Below are 24,710 nucleotides of genomic sequence, written 5' to 3'. Positions count from 1 at the left end.
AAATCTATGGGCCATAGATCTATCTGTTGGAAAGATCTCTTTAGATCTATGTAGTGACCTGAGAGGAAAGTTCATAGCATTACAGGCATACTTCAAGAAACAAGAAAAAGTTCTAATAAACTATCTAACACAACAATTAAAAGTATTAGAAAGAAAACAGCAAGAAAAGCCCCAAAGAAGTAGAAGGAAGAAAATAATAAAGACCGGAACAGAAGTTAATGACATAGAGACTAAAAAAACAATACAAAAGATCAATGAAACCAAGAATTGGTTCTCTGAAAAGTTAAATAAGATTGATGGACCTATAGCCAGGCTCACCAAGAAACAAAGAGAGAGGACCCAAATAAATAAAATAAAAAACAAAAGAGGTAATATAACAACTGACCCTACAGAAATAGAAAGGATTGTAAGAAAATACTATGAGTGGCTATATGTTAACAAACCAGACAAACTGGGTGAAATGGACAAATTCCTAGAAACATACAATCTTCCAAAGCTGAATCAAGAAGAGGCAGAAAACCTAAATAGGCTGATAACTAATGAAATTGAAGCGGTAATCAAAAAACTCCCAGCAAACAAAAGTCCGGAACCAGATGGATTTACAGGCGAGTTTTACCAAACATTCAAAGAAGAATTAACACCTATTCTCCTCAAACTATTCCAGAAAATTCAAGAGAAAAGAAAACTCCCAAACTCTTTTTATGAGGCCAGCATCATCCTAATCCCCAAACCAGATAAACACACTAGAAAGAAAGACAATTACAGGCCAATATCCCTAATGAACATAGATGCTAAAATCCTCAAAAAAATACTAGCAAACCAGACCCAGCAATACATTAAAAAGATTATACACCACGACCAAGTGGGATTTATTCTGGGATGCAAGGCTGGTACAATATTTGCAAATCAATAAATGTGATACATCATATAAACAAAATGAAGGACAAAAATCATACGATCATATCAACAGATGCAGAAAAAGCATTTGACAAAATCCAGCACCCATTTTTGGTACAACTCTCAGCAAAGTGGGAATAGTGGGAACATACTTTAACATAATAAAGGCCATATCCAACAAACCTACAGCTAACATCATACTCAATGGTCAAAAACTTAAACCATTTCCCTTAAAGACAGGAACAAGACAGGGATGTCCACTTTCACCACTCTTATTCAACATAGTACTGGAAGTCTTAGCCACAGCCATCAGACAGGAAGAAAGCATAGAAGGTATCCAAACTGGAAAGGAGGAAGTAAAACTGTCATTTGCAGATGATATGATATTGTACATAGAAAATCCTAGACTCCACCAAAAAACTACTAGATTTAATGAATGAATTTTGCAAGATAGCTGTATATAAAATTAACATCTGAAAATCGATGGCATTTTTATACACCAATAATGAACTCTCAGAAAGAGAAACTAAAAAAGCAATACCATTTACCATTGCAACTAAAAAAATAAGATACCTAGGAATAAACTTAACCAGAGATGTAAAAGACCTGTACTCAGAAAAGTACAGGACGCTGAAAAGAGAAACCGAGGAAGATATAAACAAGTGGAAGAATATAACATGTTCAAGGATTGGAAGAATTAATATCATTTAAATGTCCATGCTACACAAAGCAATCTATAGATTCAATACAATTCCTATGAAAATACCAACAGCATATTTCACGGAGCTAGAAAAAATATTTCAAAAATTTATATGGAACCAAAAGGGAACCCAAATAGCCACAGCTGTCTTGAGAAAGAAGAACAGAGTTGGGGGGATCACTTTGCCAGATATGAAACTATACCACAAAGCCATTGTAATCAAAACGGCCTGGTATTGGCACAACAACAGACATATAGAATAGAGACCCAGAAATAGACCCAGGCCATTATGGTCAGTTAATATTTGACAAAGGAGGCAAGAGCATACAATGGAGTAAAGACAGTCTCTTCAACAAATGGTGCTGGGAAAACCGGACAGGTACATGTAAAAAAAAAATGAGACTAGATCACCAACTTACTCCATACACAAGAATAAATTCAAAATGGATAAAATACCTACATGTGTCATGAAACCATAAAATTCCTGGAAGAAACATAGGCAGTAAAGTCATAAACATCTCACATAGTGGAATTTTCACTGATACAGCTCCTAGGGCAAGGGAAACTAAAGTAAAAATAAACAAATGGGACTACATAAAACTAAAATCTTCTACACAGCAAAAGAAATCAGCCTCAAAATACAAAGGAACCCCACGGTCTGGGAAAACATATTTGCCAAGGATGCATCTGATAAGGGGATAATTTCCAAAGTGTACAAAGAACTCATACAAGTCAACAAAAATAAGACAAACAGTCTAATTGAAAAATGGGCAAAGGGCCTGAATAGACACTTCTCCAAAGAGGACATACAGATGGCCAAGAGACATATGAAAAAATCCTCAACGTTGCTAATCAGAGAGATGCAAATTAAAACCACAATGAGGTGTCACTTCACACCTGTTAGAATGTCCACCATTAACAAATCAACAAATGACATGTGCTGGCGAGGATGGGGAGAAAGGGGAACCCTATTACACTGCTGGTGGGAATGCAGACTGGTGTAGCCACTATGGAAAAGAGTATGGAGGTTCCTCAAAAAATTAAAAATGGAGCTGCCTTTTGACCCAGTGATCCCACTTCTAGGAATATATCCTAAGAATCCTGAAACACTAATCAGAAAGAATATATGCACCCCTATGTTCATAGCAGCGCAATTTACAATAGCTAAGATCTGGAAACAGCCCAAGTGCCCATCAGTAGATGAGTGGATAAAAAGCTGTGGGACATTCACACCATGGAATACTATGCAGCTGTAAAAAAGAAGGATCTTGTACCCTTTGGAACAGCATGGATGGATCTGGAGAATATTATGCTAAGTGAAATAAGCCAGACAGAGAAACACAAATATCACATGATCTCCCTTACATGTGGAATCTAAAGAACTTAATAAACCGATGAACAAAATAGATTCAGTGACATGGAAGCATGGATCAGACTGATGAATCTCAGAGGGAAGGTGGGGGGGAGAGATTAACCAAAGAATTTACATGCTTAAATGCATAACCCATGTATACACATAATGGTGTGGTAAGGGACTGGGGAGGGGTGTAGGTGTGGGATGGAAAGGGTCAATGGGGAAAAAAGGGAACATCTGTAATATTTTGAATAAAAAACAATTGGCTCGTCATCGTAGGCTTCACTGAGAAGGTAACTTTTGAGCTAAGACCTCAGGAAGTTAAGGAATGAATTATATATGAGGTTCTCTGGGGAACAGTGTAGCAAGAGGAAGAAATGGCAAAGACCAGAAAGTGAGAATTTATCTGCCACGTTAGAAGAACAGCAAGGAAGTCAACATAACCAGAGCAGAGGGAATGAGGGAGAAAATAACAGGTTCTGAGCTCAGAGCAGAAACCGAGGTTAGATTGTGCAGGACTTTATAGCCCATTATAAGAACTTCTGTTTTTTATTCTGACAGAAATGGGGAACAGTGGAGGGTTTTGAACAGAGAAGTGACATGATCTTGCTTACATTGTTTTAAAGGACATCTAAGTGAGAGATGATGACGACCTAATTGATAGCTGTGGAGTGCTAGGAAGTGTATGCCTTAGGTGTACAAGTCTTGTCATCACAACTCTACAAGACCTGTGTGGACAGAAACCACACAGATATGTCCTCAGTATATCTTGAATGAATGAATTCCTTTCTCTCACACTCTATCTTCATTCAAGTCATCACTTAAATGCTATCAGTCATTTGGTCTCTAATACTTTGGGTCCTCACTCTCCTTTCTGGCTACTCTGCATTCAATTATTTGTATTTTTGTGTGTTTCTCCTCTCATCTGCTAGACCCATATCATCTACCATGCACAGCAGTGTTCCCCAAGCTTTTATTCCATCCCACTGGACCTCTGTGTTATGATACTTCTATTAATAACAATAGCTCATATTAGTAATAATTCTAAAAGGCAGGGCTGGAGGCAAGGTTTTTAAAAAATTATATGATTACCCCTCCCTAAAATTTTGTTTCAGATTTCAAGGCAGGGCCTGTGTCCTTACTCCCCAGTTGAAAGTCACTGATCTAGACTACAGGTGGAGTATCCATGGAAGATTAGATGATTGTTAGCAAATCGTCATTCCCTCCCCTCTAACCTCCACGGGAGGAGTATTTTTCCATGTCCCTTTAATGTTGGGCTTGTCTGTGTACTTGCTTCGGTAAGTGACATGATGCAAGTAGGGGCCTGAAAGGCACTTGTTTGGCTAGCCTTGCCCTTTGTGCCCTGACACTGCTATGAGGAGAGCTTCCTCTGGGTGGCCAGCTGGGCCCAGAAGAGTGAGAGGCACATGAAGACAGAACTGAACCTGCAGGCTGGAGACACGCTGCCTAGATCAGCCTAGATCAGCTAATACACACACCTGCAGTCTACAGCCGCACCTCGGAAGCTGGCCCACAGACCCGTAGCCTGCAGCTATTTGCCATGTAAGCTGCTGAGTATTGAGGTATTTTATGCAGCAAAAACTGACTGACGCACTAATTTTATAAGTATTAGTAACACCCTCATTATCTTCTTGCCTTCAAAATTACCTCTCCAATCTCCACAGAGTATCAGACTCTCCTTCCTAAAATAAAAAAGTTCAGATTATGTCTCCCTTCTCAGAAGTATTCAATGTCTCCCCATTGCCCACAGAATAAAATACAAATATCTTCACGTGGAACCAAAAGCCCTTAATAATTTGACTCCAAACTACGTCTCTCCGACTTCATCTACTATATTTATTGATTTAATGAATAGCTGTTCATCACCTACTATGTACCAGATACTATGCTAGGCACTGAGGACATAAGATGAACAGAATATGGATCACACACTCCAGTAGCCCTTATTTTAGCTGGAGAGACAGAGAAGAAAACATGCAGGTTTGCTATAAGGTGCAAGGGCTAACACAGGGCTTAGCACAGGTGCCATGGGGATATATAGGAAGCGATTCCTGACGGGTAGCACTGAGATCTAAGATGAGAATAAAAGTAAATGTGGCAAAGCGAGGAACGAAGGGTGGTTTAGGCTGTATGTTCACAAGTCTAAGGACACGAGAGCATAGCACATTCACATCGTCGCCGCCATTTAGTTCAGGATGCCACATAGAATATTAAGGGAGCGAAGGTAACAAGTAGGACTAGTGAAGACAAGCAGAGGCCCAGCCACGCTGGGTATGTGGACCATACATGGTGAACAGTTTGTATTTTGTACGAGCCGTCCAGTGTAGAATGCCTGCGTCTGTGTAAGTACCTGCGTCTGGTACTTATAGTGTGTAACATTGGGCAAGTTTTAAAAATCTCCCCTTGCCTCCATTTCTTCATCTGTAAATTGGGGACAATAGTAGAACCTACAAAGCCTGGGGAATTCTCCAAGACTCCCCTATTTGTGTCCCATCTTTGTGAGGCAACACCACTGAGCATAAAGCCTCTCAGAAAGTACTGGAGCCTGGTGGCCTTCCATCACAGCCCATCCTGATGCCGGCTGGATGCTCACTTTGACTGCCTGTCCTGGATGTGACCTTGCTGCCAACTTTGCTGTTTCTATGCCTCTCCTCTGGACTCCTGAAGCCTTCCTTGCACTCACCTTTTGCTTTCAATTTGTCCAGTACCCTGGGCTTTTTCTCATTCTGTGATCTCCTACCATGTCCTTCAGTGTCAGTGACGATGATTCTCTCTTCTATCTTAGGCCTCAACTGCTCCTCAGAGCTCTTGTTAGACAAGGTCAGCCACCTATCCAACAACTTGAAGACTTCCAGCCATTTCTACTCTCTTCACGTCTACCCTCCACAGCCACTTCTCCCACAGGCTTCTTTATCTCAATGAATGATATTTTCATCAGCCCAGTCGCTCAAGGCAGAGAACTCTGAGAATCATCCTTGACTTCATGCCACCCTCGACCCTCATATCCAGTCTGTTGGCAAGGCCTTCAGAATATACATTCCAAAAAACTCATAATTACACACTTCCTTTATCTTTAACAGCTTAGATCACCTTCATTTTTTTTTTTTTAAATACTACTGCAAGAGCTTCCTTAACTGGTTTCCCCACTTATACTCTGCTCTTCTCTCCCTCTAGTTCATCCTCAATATAACAGTCAGAAGCCTGTCTTAAATAAACATAATCATGTCACCTAGCTGCTTTTTAAAACCTTCACTGACGTCCCAAAGCACCCTTCACAGCCTAGCCTAGGGGTTGGTTGGCACTGATGGCCTGCGGGCCAAATCCAGTTCACCACAGCGTTTGGTTTTTTTTGAGGGAGGGGTGGGAGGGCGAGGAGAGAAACATTGATTTGGTTGTTCCACCCATTCATGCATTCATTGGTTGATTCTTGTGTGTACCCTGATGGGGAATGGAGCCCGCAACCTTGGTATAATGGGATGACACTCTAAGCAAGTGAGTTACCCTGCCCACATGTACTGACTTTTTTGTTAATAAAGTTTTATTGAAAACACACATCTGTTTAATTATCATCTATGGCTACTTTTATGCTACAATGGCAGAATTGACTAGTTGCAGCAAAGACCATATGGCCCACAAAGCCTCAAGTATTTGCTACCTGGCCCTTTGTAGAACAAGTCAGACAAGCCTTCCTCTAGCCTACTTACCTCACCAATGGCACATAATGAGCTAACTGGGTTTTGGGGTCTTAGCCCATGCTGTTCCCTTAGCTTCACATGCTTCCCCTCCGCCCCACTCTTTAACAACTAATTTGAACTAACCCTTCAGGACTTTAATTTAAATGTCATTTTCACAACTGAGTCTGAGCTAACTCTTTTTCCCCCTCTCCTCACTCCAATATGCATAAGGCTGAATGAAGAAAAGCAACTTAGGGGACCTAACATGGGTTGTTAGGAGAGTAGGTTTAAGTCAGTCTCCCGGTTCCACGCGATCTGGGCTGCACCAGCTTTTCACATGGTATGACTGAAGGATGCCAAGGGAGGCCTCCTAGTGCACTGCTTATCACACACCTGAAATGCCCACGTTGGTTCTACTCACCTAGTCCCCTCCTCTACTCCTGGATATCCCCTCTTAAAAATGCAAATACCTCTGAGAGCAGTGACACACTAATGTGCATGTGAATTAGCTGCCTGCGAATTCGGTATCTGAATGCAAATCAGGGAGAAAGAAAAACATTAAACAGAATCAGCATTTTAATGGGAGTGGGTGTTATTCCTGGAGCATATGGCAACTGTCATGAAAGGGGACATTGAAGTGAGGGGCTGTGGGGCTGCGCAGGCTGCAGGTAGGGTCAAATGATGGCCTCAGTGGACACAGAGTAGAGAGAGAGAGAGAGAGAGAGAGAGAGAGAGAGAGAAGCCAGAATGTCAATACGCCTTGCTCTAACAGACACTTTAACAAGTCCGCAACAAATCAAACTAAATATTTTTTCCTTCTATTCTTCTCTACTTAAACATAAAATTAATTAGGCAGAGGTTATTTATACATTTAATGCTGTGACTATTTAGAAGTAAAGTATGACTCCAAAGTGTAAAACTGCTCATTTTGAATGAGTTACTAAGTAATACCTCAAGGAATACTCTTTTCGATTAAATGGGTCAGTGATTACACAGTAGCCACTTTTGAGGGATTCTAGTTAATGGTATTGAATAAGACAGACTTACAATTGCATTTCAGAGTGACCTTGAGTATAGTAAGAATCTTTAAAAGCTAACACCCAAAATAAACAACCCCAAACTCTTGAGGTCTGAAGGACCCCCCCCCCTTTTTTAAACGAAAACTTCTGTCTCTATGGAATACAATTCAAATAAGAATTTCTTAGAGCATTTTTTATAGTTTAGATTATTTGTAGTTGCTATTCTGAATATAGTCTATTGAGCTATAACGTGAACTGAAATTCTTTGCTGTAAATTTCAGTTTTATCTAATTGATGGTAAATAAAAATAGACTCAACTCCATTAGAGAAGATGATATAACAATAAACTAACCTTTGTGTTCCATTTGCCAATCTCAAAACATAACCTCACAATTGAGGTTGTTTTTTTTCCTTTGTACAAAATTAAACATTAAAGAGTATTCTTTCTGGAATGCTGACACATTGAAAACACTAAAAATTAAAGGGAACTTTATGTGTCTTCTAAAATGATGCTTAATATATAACTGGTATTTTGGATTATTGATTTGTTATTCTAGTATCTAGTAGATATCATCTATTATTAATTAAACTACTATAGCTTGAATATTTCAATGTTTGGGACAAAATGCATATTTGATAGTTTTGACCTGCTTGATAAATTACTTTAGTGTATGCACGAGAGAAACCTAGGAGCTTATCCATCCTCCTTGTCAGAACCACTCTCACTTTGGACATTTCCATGGATAAAGAACTCTATATGTTGCATCTAGCTCATTCCAGTTGTGGGCTGCTATACAACCTTATGGAAAGTGTCCTTATGCTACACTGGACTATCACCCTGAAGTCTCACCAACAGATCCTCATTCTCCCCTCTGGAACTTCCAAACAGAGTAGAGCAGTGGAAATAGCAGCATCCTGTGTCAGTAGAATCCGGTGGTAGACCAGATTGGCCATATGTTATTTGACCTTGGACAAGTCACCTTCGCTCTCTAGCCCTGGTTGCTGTTTCAAAATAAAAGGAACTGTGACCAAATAATCTGATTTGGAAATTCAATGGGAATGTATACTCCCATCTTCCTATGATGGTGCTTAAACATTGAAGATGACTGTTCGCCAACAGGCTTTTGGTTTAACACAGCTCTGATAACCTTTAAGCTGGAATAAAGACCATTTAGTTCAGCCTCACTTGGCTACAGTAAGAACATTGTTAGAAAATGGTCTTCTCCAATGTGATTATATTCAAATGAGCAGCTGAAATCAGATAGGCATGTGGGATTAAATAACCCAGATAATGCTCACATTCTACGCTACAGCACAGTCTAGGCAGCCAAGATGACTGCAGAGAATGGAAGTGTCTATGAACTTGAGTCTTATTTCCTTTACAGTGCACATATTGAAACCTACGAAAAGTCAACAAGTTCAAAGGAAGGTGATCCAGCATGGTGTGATTTTAATAAAATGCCTCATTTTGTTTCTCTAAGAACACTACTTTTCTTAATTCTAATGGTTTTATCCAGTTTCCAACACACATTTCTGTGTATCAGCTTAGGTACATAGAGAAAAAAAGGCTTTGTGCATTTTCAGGGTGAGAATTGATACAGCAGGATTTCAGCAGCTGTATCAAATCTGAGCAAGTGAATATTTTTTGAAATAGAGTACAAGGAGAAACTAATAGCCATGTTTTATGGCAACACATGGCCAGCCTGCCCACATGTCAGCAATAATACACTTACTTATTGCAGGGATTCCAGAGTGAACACTGATTTCTTTGCGTCCAGTTCAGAAGGTAAAGCACTGCACTCCAATGCCAGTGTAAGGGAATCTAAAACACAAGAAAGATCTTCCTAAAGTTGAGTTTTTTCCTGATAACTCACTCTATCTTATTATAATTATTTTTGTGTCAGCAAGACTTCCTTTTAAATCAATCACTTAATGTATTAACTTTTCTGTATTTCTACAAGGTACAGAAGGAAATGAGCAGAGAGAAGTGTCCTGATTCTTTCTATAAATAACTGTGAGTTTCCAAAGTGGAGATTACCTTCAACTTTGAAGGAGAGCTTTGAATAAAACAACTGGTAGTTGTGGGCTGGAAGTTAACTGGTAAATAAAAACAAATATAGCAATGTAGAATGTATATACAACTGAAATATTCTTTAGTTGTGATAATATTACAGTGGCAAATATATACTTGGACATAGAATCCTAGATTTTTGTGTGTGTAGTGCCACTAAGGACAAAATAACGGTAAAAAAAAAATAATAATAATAAAGAAGATTGTTAAGCTAGCCTGTGCCAGAGATGACGTCGGCTGTTCATACCAGCAGAAGAGAAGAATTTCCAGCAGGGAGGACTTGGCAAATGCGACACATCCTGCTATGAAACAAGGGGACCCATGGCAGAGAGACATGGCTTCCCAGGGGTTCTTGCAGGAAATGGCTTCTGAAATATGCACTTGGTAATTGATATTGAAATACAATTTCTGAAAACATACCGAAAGGCCTAAATGATTTTTTACCCCGACATTAGAAGCCCTATGTTTGTATTGATTGCTTTTGCTTCCTATCAAAATTCATTATATGCACTACGCATATTTTGCCCCTTGGTCTAGTTAAACACAAATGCTACTTGTTTTGCACACCTAGAGCTGATGGGAGGGTCCGACAGCCGGCAGCTCACGCTGCCAGTCATCCCAGGGGAAACTTCTGAGGGCTCACGAGGTGACTAGTTATTTTAACTAACCAACGAATTCTTTGAAAACATATGAATTACTAGTGCTGTGTTGCTACAGCCAAGCTTTCAACTAGTACATTTAAAAGAAATAAAGCAGAGAGAGAATGATGAAAAAGAAGTCCAAGATTTGACATATTTTACCATGATTCTTGCCCAGAAATCAGAGCGAGTTCCGCCTGGTAAGCAAACGCTGTCTCTCCCAGTGCCCTGGGCCTTGACCCCCCCAATCTACTCTTCTTCTCCCGTTGAACCTCTATGTGCTAATAGTTCCCAAATTCTCACCTGGGATCCTTTATTTTGGATCTAGCTATCCCTCCCCAGACCCCTGAATAATATCTGTGAAGGGTCGTAGCAGGATTGACTTGCATCGTGGGAATGACACGCTGCACTCACTCCAGGCTGAGCAAGCTGATAGGCTGAAGATGATGGTGGTGGTAAAATTAACAAATAAGGAAAATCAAAACCAAATCTCAAGGCAAGAGGCATTACTGAAATCCAAGGCAGGCCTGGGAGATGGACTGGGTCTACTTTCTACTATACATAAAACAGTGGTCAGGTTTCAATTTTAAGTGAAGCAAAAAGCAGAAAAACTATCATTTGGGGCCCCAAATACCTATTTGGATTTGGAAAATCTAGGTAGTCAAGGCAGAGATATTTTATTTGTTTACATCAATTGAATAATTCCTTTTGTGCATAATTCACTGTTTCTGTGTATCCGTGTGTGTGTGTGTGTGTGTGTGTGTGTTCATAGGTAGGTAGGTAGACCTGACCTATCACGTAAACTAATAGGCAATTGCATCAGCTCAAAAAAGATTATTTGCGTTTCTTTTTGATGTTGAGCTTCATTACTTTCACGCTAATGAATACACTGAATGGCTACAGATATGACCTCTAAGAAAAGACTTTTATTAGTGAAAAGAGCATTAAAATTACTGATTATCACCTCCAGAATTTTACCACAATGGTTCTGTTTACATGGCACAATGACTGAAATATTCATTGCAATTCTTAGTAGGGAGAACAGAGCTTCCTGTGATTTCCAAAGGCTTCCACGAGCAATATTCACTGTACAGTGTGGCTTCCTTAGGCTGTTAACTAGCAGCATATGAAATTATCTAGTATTTGTGAGGTGCCAACTAAGAGAAATATATTGTTCAGGAATCTTGGAAGACTATTTCCTTCCTACAGCTAATTTTAAAGTGGTATTTTATGTTTTTTCATTACATATTCACATCATTTCTCTGAAGGCCTTATTCATGAGCTTTTAAAGTTAAACAAGTATTTCTCACTTTTGATGTATTATTAAAATCATCAAAATTTCTATTTAGCCAGTGTGTCTATAAAAGCAAACTAAGGTGGAAGGCTGAGTAATTCTTTCCTGGTTCTGGATTCTGTAGCCAGTGGATCTGGTAATTATGATTTAATAAAAAATTTGAATTGTTTTATTCTCAACAGCAATTATTTGGCTCAAAGTATTCAAGCAGTTGTCTCAGAGCCACACTTCCTTTTCCCTCTGTAGACATAAGAACAGCAGGCTAAAAATAACCTTTAAAAATTAAAAAGTCATAGTGTTTCATATCAGATAGGCAATTCAGTTTGCTTTCCTTGGTTTCCCCTTCTAAAATGCAATCTTACCAACCAGTGGAAACTAAAACAACATGAAATTTGAAATTAGATTGAGGGCAGTTTTCTACAAAATAAGCTATTCAAATTAATTTAACCTCCCATTTGCTTTTAATTTAACAGAGGACAGATCCCCAGCAAATCTGTAATTGAGGGTTAACAATTACCAGGTGAACTTGATATATGTCGCCAGTAATTCCCGGTAAGTGAAGCCACAAACAGGATATTTTAGTTCAGTCCATCTGACCATAGTGACTAATTGAATGAGCGCTGGAAATGAAGCCAAACCTTCATTTGATGCCACTTGTCTACATAACTGAGTGGCTGGACCCAAAGCCCCGTGCTCAGTACTCAGAAAGAATTAAAATAAGTCACACAATCACATGATGTATATCCTGTGATACATAAAACATTTAGTCCAAAAGTATTTGTATAAGCTGCCTACACTTTTCACATCTCCAGCACAGCTAGGTACAGACCTAAGGCCACAGAAATCTTAATTTATATTATCTCTCTCTGTTTCCCTCTCTCTTTGTATCTCTTCCCACGAGGAAATGTGCCTATAACTGTACTGGTCAATACAGTCTGTTTATGAACTTTGCTACCCTCAGATGAACCATAATGTAATTGGTTCATTTTTCTCAACCTTAACAACCCTGGTAAAGTAATGGATTGATGATTTTGGTAATTTCTGGAAAAACAACAACAAATAAAAATCACAATCAGCCCCATAAATAGGTAGGTAACCAGTAACCAGTCAAGCTGGCCATGAATTATAGGGATCCTGAAGTTTTTCTAAAAGCATTTCAATAGGTAATTAAGACAGTATTATATTTGCTTGTGTGCAGTTATGTCAGATTCCAACTGATTAATAAGAAAGAGCAAGAATCAAAGCATGTTGCTCATGGCACCGTCTGACTCTTCTCCAAAGAGGCTGCCAGTGGAAAGCAACACAGATTGCAAGATGTTTGAAAAGAAAGCATCTCTTAACATAGATTTAACAATTAAGTTGAATACAAACAGTATTCTAAAGCTCTATGTCTTACCCTCTAATCTAGATGAAAAGATCAGTTTGATTGCTGCTTTATTTCTACTGAAAAATAATGGAAAGATAAATATATTTAAGAAACTGTGGCTTCAGAAATACCATTGTAGCAAACAATTTTATTAATACTTCCATAAAAATGGCATTTAATAAATTCTCTCTAATACCTTGATGTTATTAAAAGCAAACAAAAGTCATTAAAACAGCTCCTTTCTGTGATTTACATTAGCTTTTATAGCATTACTTGATTTTTGTCTTATAAACTAACCGAAAATGCTAATAGTCAAATCAGGGTAAAAACAATGCAATGTATTTTCTTTACTTTATTTCAAAATAGTGATTATAAATACATTCTTAATATATTTTCTCCCCAGCTCTTTGGATGTGACAACAATAACCAAAAAAAAAAATAACTCGCTGTGCTCATTTCATACAATGTCAATGTACAAATCATGCAAAAGATATTATAGATTAATATTACTGCCATACATTTCTAGATGTGTTCTGTTATTTCCACAATATCTGTTGAAATTACTCATGAGGCCATGCCCTGTATAATTTATGCATCCTTATGGCTTAAAGAAATTAAAGGTTTTAAAAAGCAACAAAAGAAAGCTGGTCTTAAATGATTTTCTAACTGATATATGTATTGAGTTTATTATGCGGAATGGAAAACTAAATATTGAATATAAATTGCCTTATAGACTGCAATCACTGTATTTTAATAGCTGTTTTCTCATAAAATTACACAAAGATTTACTTTTAAAGAATTGAATCATCTTTATTGATTTCATAAAAAAATAATTTAAAACTTGATTTATATTACATGAACATAATATATTATCTCAACCCCTTCACTGATTTCATATGCTCTAATTTTCTTTGCAACCATTCGAACAGAGTCCAAACACAAGACACAGTGCCAAGAAGCCCAGGATGTGTCAGACTGCATTAGAAATGAGCACTTCTTGGATTTTCTAGATTTGAATCAATTTCTACCAAAAAATGCTGTACTGGCATCTATATCATTCCTCAAGGGGTTAAACTAACATCAAGGTTATAGCTGAAGCCAACAAAATGTAGATACAGTATTTTAACTGCTCTTGTACTCAACTAAAAATTTATGCCTAACAACATTATCATAAAATATACAAGTAGAACTAATGAGAGACAGGTGCAAAATAGTATACACTGTATAATGTAGGCACAATGACTTCAGTTAAGGAAAATATATCAGCCTTAATCAAGGATTTGTTACTGCCATTCACTTACAATTAGATCCTCCAAATAACCACATACATTTAAATTACTTTAAAAAAAAAGAAGAAAAAAAAAAGGTTGAACATTTACACCTTTCAGCAGAAGAGTCTGAGACAGCCAATATGCTACGGGAGGCTTTGAGATGGTGGCAGGTGCTCTTGCCTTTGACCACAGCAGAAACCTTGAAACATCTTCAAAGCATCACCACACTGAATAAAAGGCATAATCCCAGTGGCCTATGATCCCCGGATCATGGATGGAGCTTTCCAGTTCCTTCCATAAGTGTCTACTTAAGGTTTTTCAATCCATCCACACTTTATCGACAGGGTAAACTAAAACACTTCCTTTGAAGCCTTTCCATCTTTATCCTGTCAGTATGCATTAGGAGCCCTTTAATCCATGGACGCATGCAAGCGTGGTAATGGTATATTAAAAGTCCTTAGGAAATTGTAGATGAAAACAAGCTGTTGGGCACACATCTTTACGTCCTTTCTTTCAAGGTCAGAAAGCAAGTATTTGTATTTTTTAAATATTCATATAAAGGTTTCACAGACATTGTCATGAAAATTTAAATTACACATTTAAGTTTTAAGAGCACCAGCACATACATATGGAGACAATTTTTTTGCTATTTAAAAAAAAATCTCCAAATTATCATTATGTATGCATATATACACACACACATACACGCACACATCCAAGAATGCCAAGAAGTTGGTTTGTTGTTTTATCTTGGAACAAACATAGAAAGCCCTGAAATTAGTAATCAATAAAGGGACTGCTGTTACAACTTGAATCATAATATCATTTTGGAAACTGTAGCGTATATAAAACATCTGCCACCTCAAATTCATGAAGAATGCCTATGTTGTTTACCTCCTCGGTCATCTTAGTGATGAATACAGTAGTTATAAGAGATGGAGCACAAAAAATATACATACACAGGCAGACCAAGAAGGCAATGTGTTTCAGGATGTCACTTTGCTAATCAGGAGCTCCTAAAAATCTTCAAACATCTCCCATTTTCAAGTATTCCCTTCCTTTGAGCAAGTTTGACTCAGCAGTTAACAGCACAATGGCATCTCAGCTGTACTTGCAGACTGTGAACGCATCTGAGATCAATGAAAGCATTTTACAGTGTGGCTTCGATAGCCAGGATTACCATGATGTTTACGGTTCTATTTGATTATCTGAGAGTAGTCAGAATGATGAAAGAACAGGATACTGATGCATACAAGGAATAACTATTAACCTTACTCATTACTGTTTAAAATATTTGTCATGAAAACTATTTGAATTAAGCTCATAGAATCCTGAAAAGCAAGACAACTGATGGTGAATAACAACTGCCCCAGACACGATACTAAAAAACTAAGGGACCTATTTTAAAATGCACAGTTGGTAACAAATCTGAAGATAATATGCTAAATTCTCAAGAATAGCACAGAACTGTTTTTTTAAAAGATTTTTGTTTCTTTTTTGTTTTTTTTTGTTTTGTTTTGTTTTGTTTTTAAATTACACCTGATCACCATGTCCAGAATATTTCTGTACACATAAGCTTCAGTTTCAGTTTGGTATATTTTTTCTGTCTGAATTTACACTTATTGATAAATTCCCTGTGATCAGGAAAAGAAGTCAGGCATATTAAATACATATTAAGGAGTACATATTTTCCTATTTAGTATACAAAGTACTTCATAAATATGAATTATGTTACAAAAATAGCTTTGGGTGCGCTCACACGGTAAGCACTTCGCTAATTTTGGACAACCTTTAAGGATTGTGGGTATTTCACATAACTGAGAACAAACTCTAATGTTAGTTTAATTTGAGCCATGATTAATTCTGATAAACGTCACGTATTTTTTCAGATCACCACAAACGCTATGTAACTCACATTGATTTTTTTTTTCCTCTTGGGTTTTATGTATAGACAAGTAATGCTTAAAATTGTCAAATTTATTTTATAGTTATGTGATGCATGGTATATTTTAAACAAATATTTGCACAATTTAACATTATAAATCCAGCGGTTTCAAGATGCAGGCCATAAAGGTTACCGATTTACAAATACTATCGAATGTTCTCTCTTTGCATGCTTTTTTTTTAACTTTTCAGATAATCTTTACACAGAGTTGTTACAATGCCACAAATCAAAAGGATTATTCCAGTTCCACCAACTTAATCTACGTGCAAGATGAAGGACCCAGCTGAGGCAGGAACACTGGTACCAGTTTTCTTGACTTCGCTTTACAAAGCACGAAGAGACGAAGGTTTTGCATCGGGGTACAAAACAGATTTGCCTCTTGAGGTTAAAGTCAGTGTATTATGTATATAAAGCATCCCTTTGGCAATAGAGTTTGCAGTATCCCCACAGGACTTCCACAGTATAGGTTTTATGTAGTAAAATCTATTAAGGAAATTCTCTTCTACTGGACACATGTCTGCAGCTACAGCTAATGAGACACCCTTGGAAACACGGGTCTCTATGCCTATTGATCATATAGTATTTGAGAGTCAAAAGTCAACAAAAGGCACTTTCATCGTTAAATAAATGTCCTCTGCTTGAAGGAAAAGTGCGGGACCTAGATCTTGTTCAAAGCCGTCTGCTCCTCAAGGACCTGCAGGTAGTCGGGGGAGCTCTGGAGCTTGGCCTTCAGTTCGAAATACTCGCTGCTCTTCCTCTGCTCCACCACGATTTTACTGTGGTTGCCGCCGATCAGGGACTTCTTGTTCTTTTTGTCCTGTGGTTTCTCCGGATAGCGGATCTCGAAGCCGCTGACCCCTATGCTGTTGTACTCCTTTTTGCTTTCTAGAAAGTTCTGGATAAACACATTGGAATCCCTGCTCGGGAACAGTTCATCCAGCTCGTCGATTGTGCTCAGCCTCTTCCTGCTGTCCGCGTGCAGTAAATCCTTGTCCCTGTCGCCGGTCCGCAGGGGGGCCTTCTGCCCCGGGGGCTCTGAGAACACGAAGCCCGCGTCCGACTCTTTCAGGCCGCACGTGTGGCTCTTGCTCATCTGCTCGATGGTCTGCGGGATGAAGGCCTCGCTGCCCAGCCCCTCCTTGGCGGCCTTGGGGTCGTGCTTCCTGAGCTGCAGCTGCACCGAGCCGCACTCGGCGCCCGCCAGGCCCTCGTGCTTCGCCGCGGGCTTCTTGTTTCTCCGCAGCACGAAAACAAGCAGGCAAAAGGCGACGAACACGGTTAAAATGAGGACCACCAGGATACTTAAGATTAAGATGGACAGAGGCACCGGGCCGCCAGGAGGACTTCGGATGGGCCCCAACGGGGTGGTGAAGGCAACGGCGGGCGCGGGGCTGGTGAAGGGCGCGGATGGCTTGTTTAAGAATTTGGGACACAGGATTTCATTTTTGAGGGACTTCAGCTCAATGTTGGCAAACTGAACAGGCGTTTCGCACTTCAGCTCTTTCACCACAATCCCGTCATTCAGCTTCTCCAGCCACAGCTTCAAGGCCACCAAGTCACAAGTGCAGTCCCACGGGTTGCCCTCCAGGTCGATCTGCGTGAGGGACTGCAGCTGATCGAGGACCCCGCTGACAGGCAGGTACATGAACTTGTTGTTCCTCAGGTTGAGCCTGGCAAGGGGTGCCCCAGAGAAAACGTACACAGGCAGGCTCGTCAAGAGATTGTTGTTCAAGTAGAGCAACTGCAAATTTGGCATGGAGTCAAAGGTGCCCGCTAGGATTTCCTTAATCAAATTGTATTCCAAATACAGATACTGCAGGTTATGAAGCCCTGAAAATATTTCAGGATAGAGTCTCTCAATCTGATTGCCATTGAGATAGAGCCTGCGTAAATTAGTGAGATTGTGGAATACATATCCCCTTATCACTGCAATCTGATTACTGCCTAAATGGAGCAGATCCAGTCCTTCAAACTCGGTAAAGTCTGAGATGTCCACATCTTTGATGCTATTGCCATTGACATGCAACTTCTTGGCATTTAAAGGTTTCGGTGTCAGTTCAGACATGGACTGTATATTTTTCTCTTGGCAGTTGACACTCAGTCCAAAGTCTGAAGGATGTGTTTTGCAAAAGCAAGGCGCAGGGCAAGGTGTAAGAGGAGGCACCCTTGTTTGGTAAGACACAATCTGACTGAGATTGCGGTTGGAGAGGGCTTTGCCCGCCACGATTCCAGAGATCTTGGAAGGATTGGTAGTTTTGGGTGCTTTGGTCACTAATCTGTGTAAGGATGTTTGAGTAGTGTGACCATTGGGAGTGGTATAGCCATTTTCCAGCTGAGATGGAGGCAGGATCCGTACATCAAAATCACTGCCTGTGCCCATGGGGCATAATTCTTGTTTGTTGGTTTCTTTTAAAAGCCTTCCATATAAGTCACTGGGAGTTTCACAGATAGCTTCTCCTATGTAAATGTTATATGGCATATTCTCCAGCCAAGCTTTTAAAGGCAGCAAATCGCAGCTACAGTTCCAAGGGTTATCTTCTAGTTGCAATTCGACAACTCGGCCTATGTGTTCCAGAACTCCGATATAGGGGAGCTTCTGGATTCTGTTCCCTCGTATATCCAGATGGGTCAAAGATGCGAATCGGAAAATATTATCAGGAAGGAATGAAATCAGATTGTCATTAAGAATGAGAACTTTCAGTTTGTGGAGCTTATTGAAGGCTCCTCGTTCAATATACTTGATTAAATTGTAGTCAGCCTGGAGATACTCCAAGTTCTCTATGCCAAGGAAAGTGTCAGCTCGGAGAATCTTTAATTCATTGTTGTTCAAGTGCAACTGCTTTAATGCACTGAGCCCAAGAAAGGCTCCTCCCTCAATGTTCTGCAGTTTATTATTTCCCAGCTGCAGAGATACTGCGTGTGAAAAATTCAAGAATGTATTTGGATAGAGGATATTTAAAAAATTGTTTTGGAAATTGAGGTGGTAAAAATTTGACCAAGGCGGTTTCAGCTGGTTTGGTCTGTAGACTGAAACCTTCTCACAGTTGACATAAAGCACATTCTCCACTGACACACAGGAGCACACATTGCAAATTTCCACTGATATGTCAGAATCTGCATTTGTCGAAGAAATCAGGGCTGACAAAATCAGAAAGAGCCAAAGAAACATCTTCTTGCAATCAGCAAACAACTTTATGCTTCTGAATAAAGAGAAATAATCTAAAAAATAAAAAGAAGACATTTTTTCAATGATCATTACTTGAAAAATTATTTGTAAGTACAGTAACTGAAAATTTGGCATACCAGGAATACCAGGCCGAATACCTAAGCTTATATTTATTAGCTTAGGTATTTTTAAGGCACCAAAACCTCCAAGTATTCTCACTTAGTCAAACAATAATCACGACAAATGCCATACATTTTATTTCGATACCTTTAGTTTATACAAAATTTACAGGTGCAGAACATATGACAAACAACAGAAAAAAAGACTGTTGATCATGCTTAAACCTTACACATCTGCAATTTTTCTCTACATGGACCACCAAACTGTGCCCTTGAACAAACACAAACCTTAAGCTTCTTATGTGCAGCTCTAATGACTGATCCCAGCCCCTCAGTGTAGCCATGTAGTTAGCATCACAAAGGTATTTCAATTTGTAGATGTCTACTCTCTAGACTTCAGCTTGATAAGAGGTGGATCAGAGGAGATGCTAGATCCCTGTGTTCAATGGAGGATGCCAATAGGAGGATTGAGTTGCTGTAAAGGGGACAGTAAAAAGGCCAAGCTGGAGGGAGCCCTGGGAAGAGATCTTCCTGAGCTTCAGCTCATTGGGAAGCACATTACCATAAATCAGTTCACCCCTGTACATTGCTGCCTTAAAAAACACAGATAACCCTGTGAGGTTCTAGAAAAATACAGAGTAGGGAAGGGCAAGTTTTAGATTCAGATATATAAATGGTATCTGTTTCCTATCAGTCATCTTCCAAACAGAGGGGGGAAAGCCTTTTGTCTCTGGGTCCCTAAAAGCAGGAGAGAAACCTACTTGCTCCTGCACCGTCTAGCTGATGTCCAGAGAGCTTTCCCTCCCCCAAGAACTGGCTCTCCTGCCTACCTGGCCCTCTTCCATTCCTTCATGTGTCATTTTGAACCCAGGTCCGACAGACACTTGGCTCAAATGCTGATTTCCTTCACTTTGACCACAGGTTGCCACTGCTGAGGAAGATTTCCCACACTGCAATTGAGTGGCTGTACCTGCAGCCCCGAATACATTTATTACAGCAAATGGTTGCCCGAAAATCATCATTTCCCAACATCACTTTCCAAATATTACTACCCCATCTTTCTGTCTATAAACAAATCAAGAATCAATTTAGTAGAGTTTAATGCTTAGCAAATTAACCTGTTTTAGCCAATGCCTTAAATACCACATGCATACACAAATATACGCAATGATTAATGGGAAAGGTTAAGGGGAACAACAAACGTTGTGCATTTTATTGATGCCATTTTAGCCATGTGATTCTTTTCCACCTTGAATGGGAAGCTGGCTGCAATTTCAATATGGTTACCACGAAATATTAATTAAATTACCCAGGAACACACAATGAGGGAGTGATACAAAGACAGAAGTGTCACACAGAAACTCCTTTGTGTATTTTGTCCACGAGGAATCAGCTAGTGGTAAACTGAACATGTCTCAAGGCTGTCAGTCCAACAGCCGACCCAGGCAGGTTTGCATTCTAAGTGGCTTGGTTCAGCATACAGGCAGCGCTGCCTGGACGCCCCTTGGCTGACATACGGAGATGCATTCCCCCATCCACCCGAGAGCGTGACTGCTAGTGCAAGAAAGAAGTCAGAATTCTTAAGTATGTCGTCATTCAGACCAACTTTCATTGTAAAATCAAAATTTCACTTGATCTTTTTGCTTTGGTATAGATGTGGTTCTCAACAGCAATTCTGGTTCGGTTGAGTCATTTCTTGTTATCATCACCTCCCCCTCCAAGAAGCCAAAAAGTAACCAAATTCAAAACAAAGCAACAAAAGCAGAATAGCCCGAATTTAGTACAAAAATACTAGCAAGGAGCATGAAGAGATCTGAAATTGCATAAGGCGCTACCCTCCTCCTCCTAATTTCTACTTCAAACAGCACGGAGGGAAAGGGCGCAAGGACTGGCGAGGAAGTTCGCAGACGCAGCTCCGTGAGGCGGGGGCGCCGAGGCGGGGAGCCGGCGAGGGCGCGGGGTCATCAGCCAAGGAGAGGAGGGGAGGGGAGGGGGCTGCAAGGGCCAGAGACCCGGAGAAGCGGGGAGAGGAGAGCGGAGCAGCAGGAGGGGAAGGAGACACTGCACGTAAGCGAGGGAAACCTCGCATTCACACGGTGCCACCAGAACGTGCCCATTTGAAAAATGGGGGGGGGGGGGGGGCGAAGAGGGAAGGCAGCCAAAAGAAAACAAAGTATGAGTTAGGCACCAAAGTCATCTTTTGGGCTGCCAGGAGCAGCCCGGCTCCCCATTTGCCTCTTCCCGCGGTGTGTGTGTGTGTGTGTGTGTGTGTGTGGGTGTGTGTGTCCAGCGAGCCGCCAGGCTCCGCAGGCCGGCGGGGACTGCATAACCCCGGCCTCACCCAGATCCGGGATCCACCTGAGTGCCGCCGGGGACTCCGCGGTCCTGTGCAGGGAGCTGGCCTGCGGGGACCCACCGGCCCGAGAGGGTGGGCAGAGGGGGCACCGCCGGCGCTGGCGCGGGAAACCTCCGCCCGCCGGCCTCAGGCAGGGGGGGATCGGCCGAGAGATGCGGTCACTGCCGCCCACTGTGCGCCACCTCGAGCAGGCGGCGGCGCGGCTGGAGGGGCTGCCGAGGGCTCTTACCGCAATGTTTTGACGCATCCCCGCGCTGGGAGCCGGCACCAGCCCCCTCCCGGGTCCTGCCGAGCAGTGGCCTCGTGGGCCAGGCAGCGGAGGCGGGGACCACTGGGGTGTCGCGGGGGCCTTCAGCCCCGCTGCACACACGTTTCTTCGCGCGCTCCGGTCCCACAAGGGGCAGCTGCTGGAGTTTCCGTCCGCCTCTCCAGACCTGGACGTGCGGTGACTGAGGGGGAAGCGATGGCCAGCTCAGGCCACGAGGATGATGGCTCCTGGGGTATCACTGGCCCGCTGATCAAAGGCATAGTGACCCTGTCCTTCCTTGGCCAAGAGCGGCAGCCCAGGCTTCCCCTCGCCCGCACCGTCCCCCCCCACCCCCACCCCTCACCCACCAGCCCCGGCCAGCCACGAAATGCTGCTCTCACCAAGCCAGCAATCAGCTCAACATTTGGGCATCTTGCAAAGTCGTGCCGCCAGGTCTTGCCCAGCTTTGCAGGGCTCTCAGAGTTACCCACCGGCTTCTCTCGGATCCCCGTCCTTGCTGGGTGCCAGCGATCGCCGATCAGCCCGCGGGCCACTGCCCGGAGCTCCAGATCCACGGCCGCCCGGAGTGCCTGCGACCGGCTGGGGCGCAGAAAACAAAGCCCAGCGCAGTGGCCCCGACAGTCCGACTTGCTCGCGACTAGGACACTTTCCCTGCCGCCCCAGCCTCCCTGGGGGCAGCAAAGCTAAGGACACTGGATTCTATCGGTCCTCGGGGACTTGCGACCGCTCCGTGGGCAGGCAAGTGGGATGGCGGTGGAGTAGCCACTAGGGCCGCTTTGGCCACTCAGCCGGCCCCAAAGCAACACGACCCAAACTAAAAATAATAAGCTACCTGCCCCCCTCCCTCCGCGCAAGAGCGCGCGTGCGCGCGTGCGCACACGCGCCCGTGCGCGCGCACACACACTCCACACACACACACACACACACACGCACACGCACACACACAGGCGCAAGCTGAGCGGGGAAGAGGCAGCGCATGTCGGTGCAGCCCCCGCTGGAAATTCACCCACCTCCAGAGCCCCGTGGCTCTCGCAGGGCGCTGCGCCTCGATCCGATCCGACCCGATGGGCGCTGCGGGCTCCGCGGCGGTCACTGCGTGAGCCGCGCTCCGGCTCCTGGGCGCCCGCTCGCGGGTCAGACCCACGGAGCAGCCCCGGCAGGCGAGCGGGCGGCAGCGCGCGCACCCCGGCCAGACGCCGCGCGCGCCCAGCCCCTGGCGCTCGGGCTGCACCTTCGCACGCGCTCCTTCGGTCCCCGCCCCGCCCCCACGGCCCCCGCCCGACACTCAGACACCTCGACCCCCGCACATTCCCGAGCTCCCCCGGCCCCCACCTACACGCCTCCGCTCCATTGCTGCCCACGCGCCGAGCGAGACAGCGCACTTTCCTCGCGGCATCCGCCCCCCGTAAGCCTAAAACACCGCCGGGGAGGAGCGACCCCCTTTCTCCAGCAGAGACCCTGGTTCCCTAACGCCAGGGCGCCAACCTCCATCCCCCCGCCGCAAACACGCACAGTTGAGTCCTTTCTCCACCCCCAGTCCCCTAAGAACAAGGCGCGCGCACACACACACACACACACACACACACACACACACCCGGGGGCGTTCCTCTGAGACAGCGACCAAGAAGCCAGGCAAAGCCAAAGAAACATCGGAGAGCCGGGGGGTGGGGAAGATGGGTCGAGGGAGGTAGGCAGGGGCGTCGAGTCTACGCGAAACTGAATAATTCCAGGATCAAGGGGGGTGAGTCAACAACAATGACATTCAGAGGCAACAGTCGCACTTGGGCTTTGTATCACGGGTACGGTACCTTTGGCTAATTGTCACCCCGCAGAACAGAGGGCTCCGGGAATACTTCTGTAGCGGGCGATCCTGGATGGAGCCTTCTTTGTGGCCGGTCTCCTGGGATCCAGCAGTATTTGCACCCCCCCTACCTGTCTGAGCCTAAGGGGCTGGGGGCTTTAAGGCAAAAAAAAAAAAAAAAAAAAAAAAAGTGTGAAGCTTTAGCCCAAAGTGAGACTATTTCGTGGGTTTGGGAGCCGGTTAATTCTCGGTACCTTAGAACTCCGCGAGCCTCCGGCATGGAATGGGTTAAGCAGGGTGTTTAAGGAGCTGGGGGTGGGGAAGGGGGTTAGAGATAGAGGAAAGAGAGGTGTGGGACTGGGAGAGATGCCGCACTTGCTACCAAAAGAAGAAAAAAAAAATCTGCTTTGGCTACTGAGCATGCCCAGTCCCCAGATCAAGCCCTATAAGGGAGGCATTGTATGCGTTCCACTTCTCCGGGCTTTGGTGGTGACCGCGAGGGGACTTTGGTTGGGGAGGGTGGTGGTGAATGGGAGACTTAGGGAAGGGGGGCAAGGTTTAGAGCTTTGGGGCTGAGCGGAAGGTTTCTGAAGACACCCGTGGGATACCTCGGGAGACAGAAAAGGAGACAAAATTGTCTAAGGAAAGTCACTTCAGTGGCCCCTTCATTGTCACGTCTGTACCAAAAAGGCTCTAGCAGTTGCATCTCAAATATCCATCCAGGGGCTGCAAACCCCGCGTGTGGACTGT

General features: G+C 42.7%; 1 protein-coding gene across 5 annotated transcripts; it reads right to left on the bottom strand.

Annotated features, from left to right (window-relative positions):
* Positions 1-11,287: 11,287 nt before the first annotated feature.
* On the bottom strand, positions 11,288-24,343 carry SLITRK4 (SLIT and NTRK like family member 4). 5 transcript variants are annotated; one of them, XM_081126531.1, is made up of 3 exons: positions 22,540-22,603; positions 22,121-22,340; positions 11,288-19,469 (listed from the first exon to the last, which is right to left on the bottom strand). In XM_081126531.1, the coding sequence occupies exon 3, from the start codon at positions 19,417-19,419 to the stop codon at positions 16,909-16,911; it is 2,511 nt and encodes an 836-aa protein (XP_080982657.1). In that variant the 5' UTR covers positions 19,420-19,469; positions 22,121-22,340; positions 22,540-22,603; the 3' UTR covers positions 11,288-16,908. The 5 variants fall into 5 exon arrangements, with proteins under 5 accessions (XP_080982657.1, XP_080982655.1, XP_080982654.1 ...); XM_081126529.1 differs by lacking the exons at positions 22,121-22,340; positions 22,540-22,603 and adding an exon at positions 23,968-24,343; XM_081126528.1 differs by lacking the exons at positions 22,121-22,340; positions 22,540-22,603 and adding an exon at positions 23,170-23,413.
* Between the last annotated feature and the right edge of the window lie 367 nt (positions 24,344-24,710).

This window comes from Miniopterus schreibersii (genome assembly GCF_964146895.1).
Source record: "Miniopterus schreibersii genome assembly, chromosome: X".
NCBI lineage: Eukaryota > Metazoa > Chordata > Mammalia > Chiroptera > Miniopteridae > Miniopterus > Miniopterus schreibersii.
The sequence above is the reverse complement of the archived record's forward strand: the minus strand, read 5'-3'. Positions and strand labels throughout refer to the sequence as shown.

Bases quoted from the DNA above. Each gene is read 5' to 3' on its own strand.
- SLITRK4 (XM_081126529.1), bottom strand. From the start codon at position 19,419: ATGTTTCTTTGGCTCTTTCTGATTTTGTCAGCCCTGATTTCTTCGACA.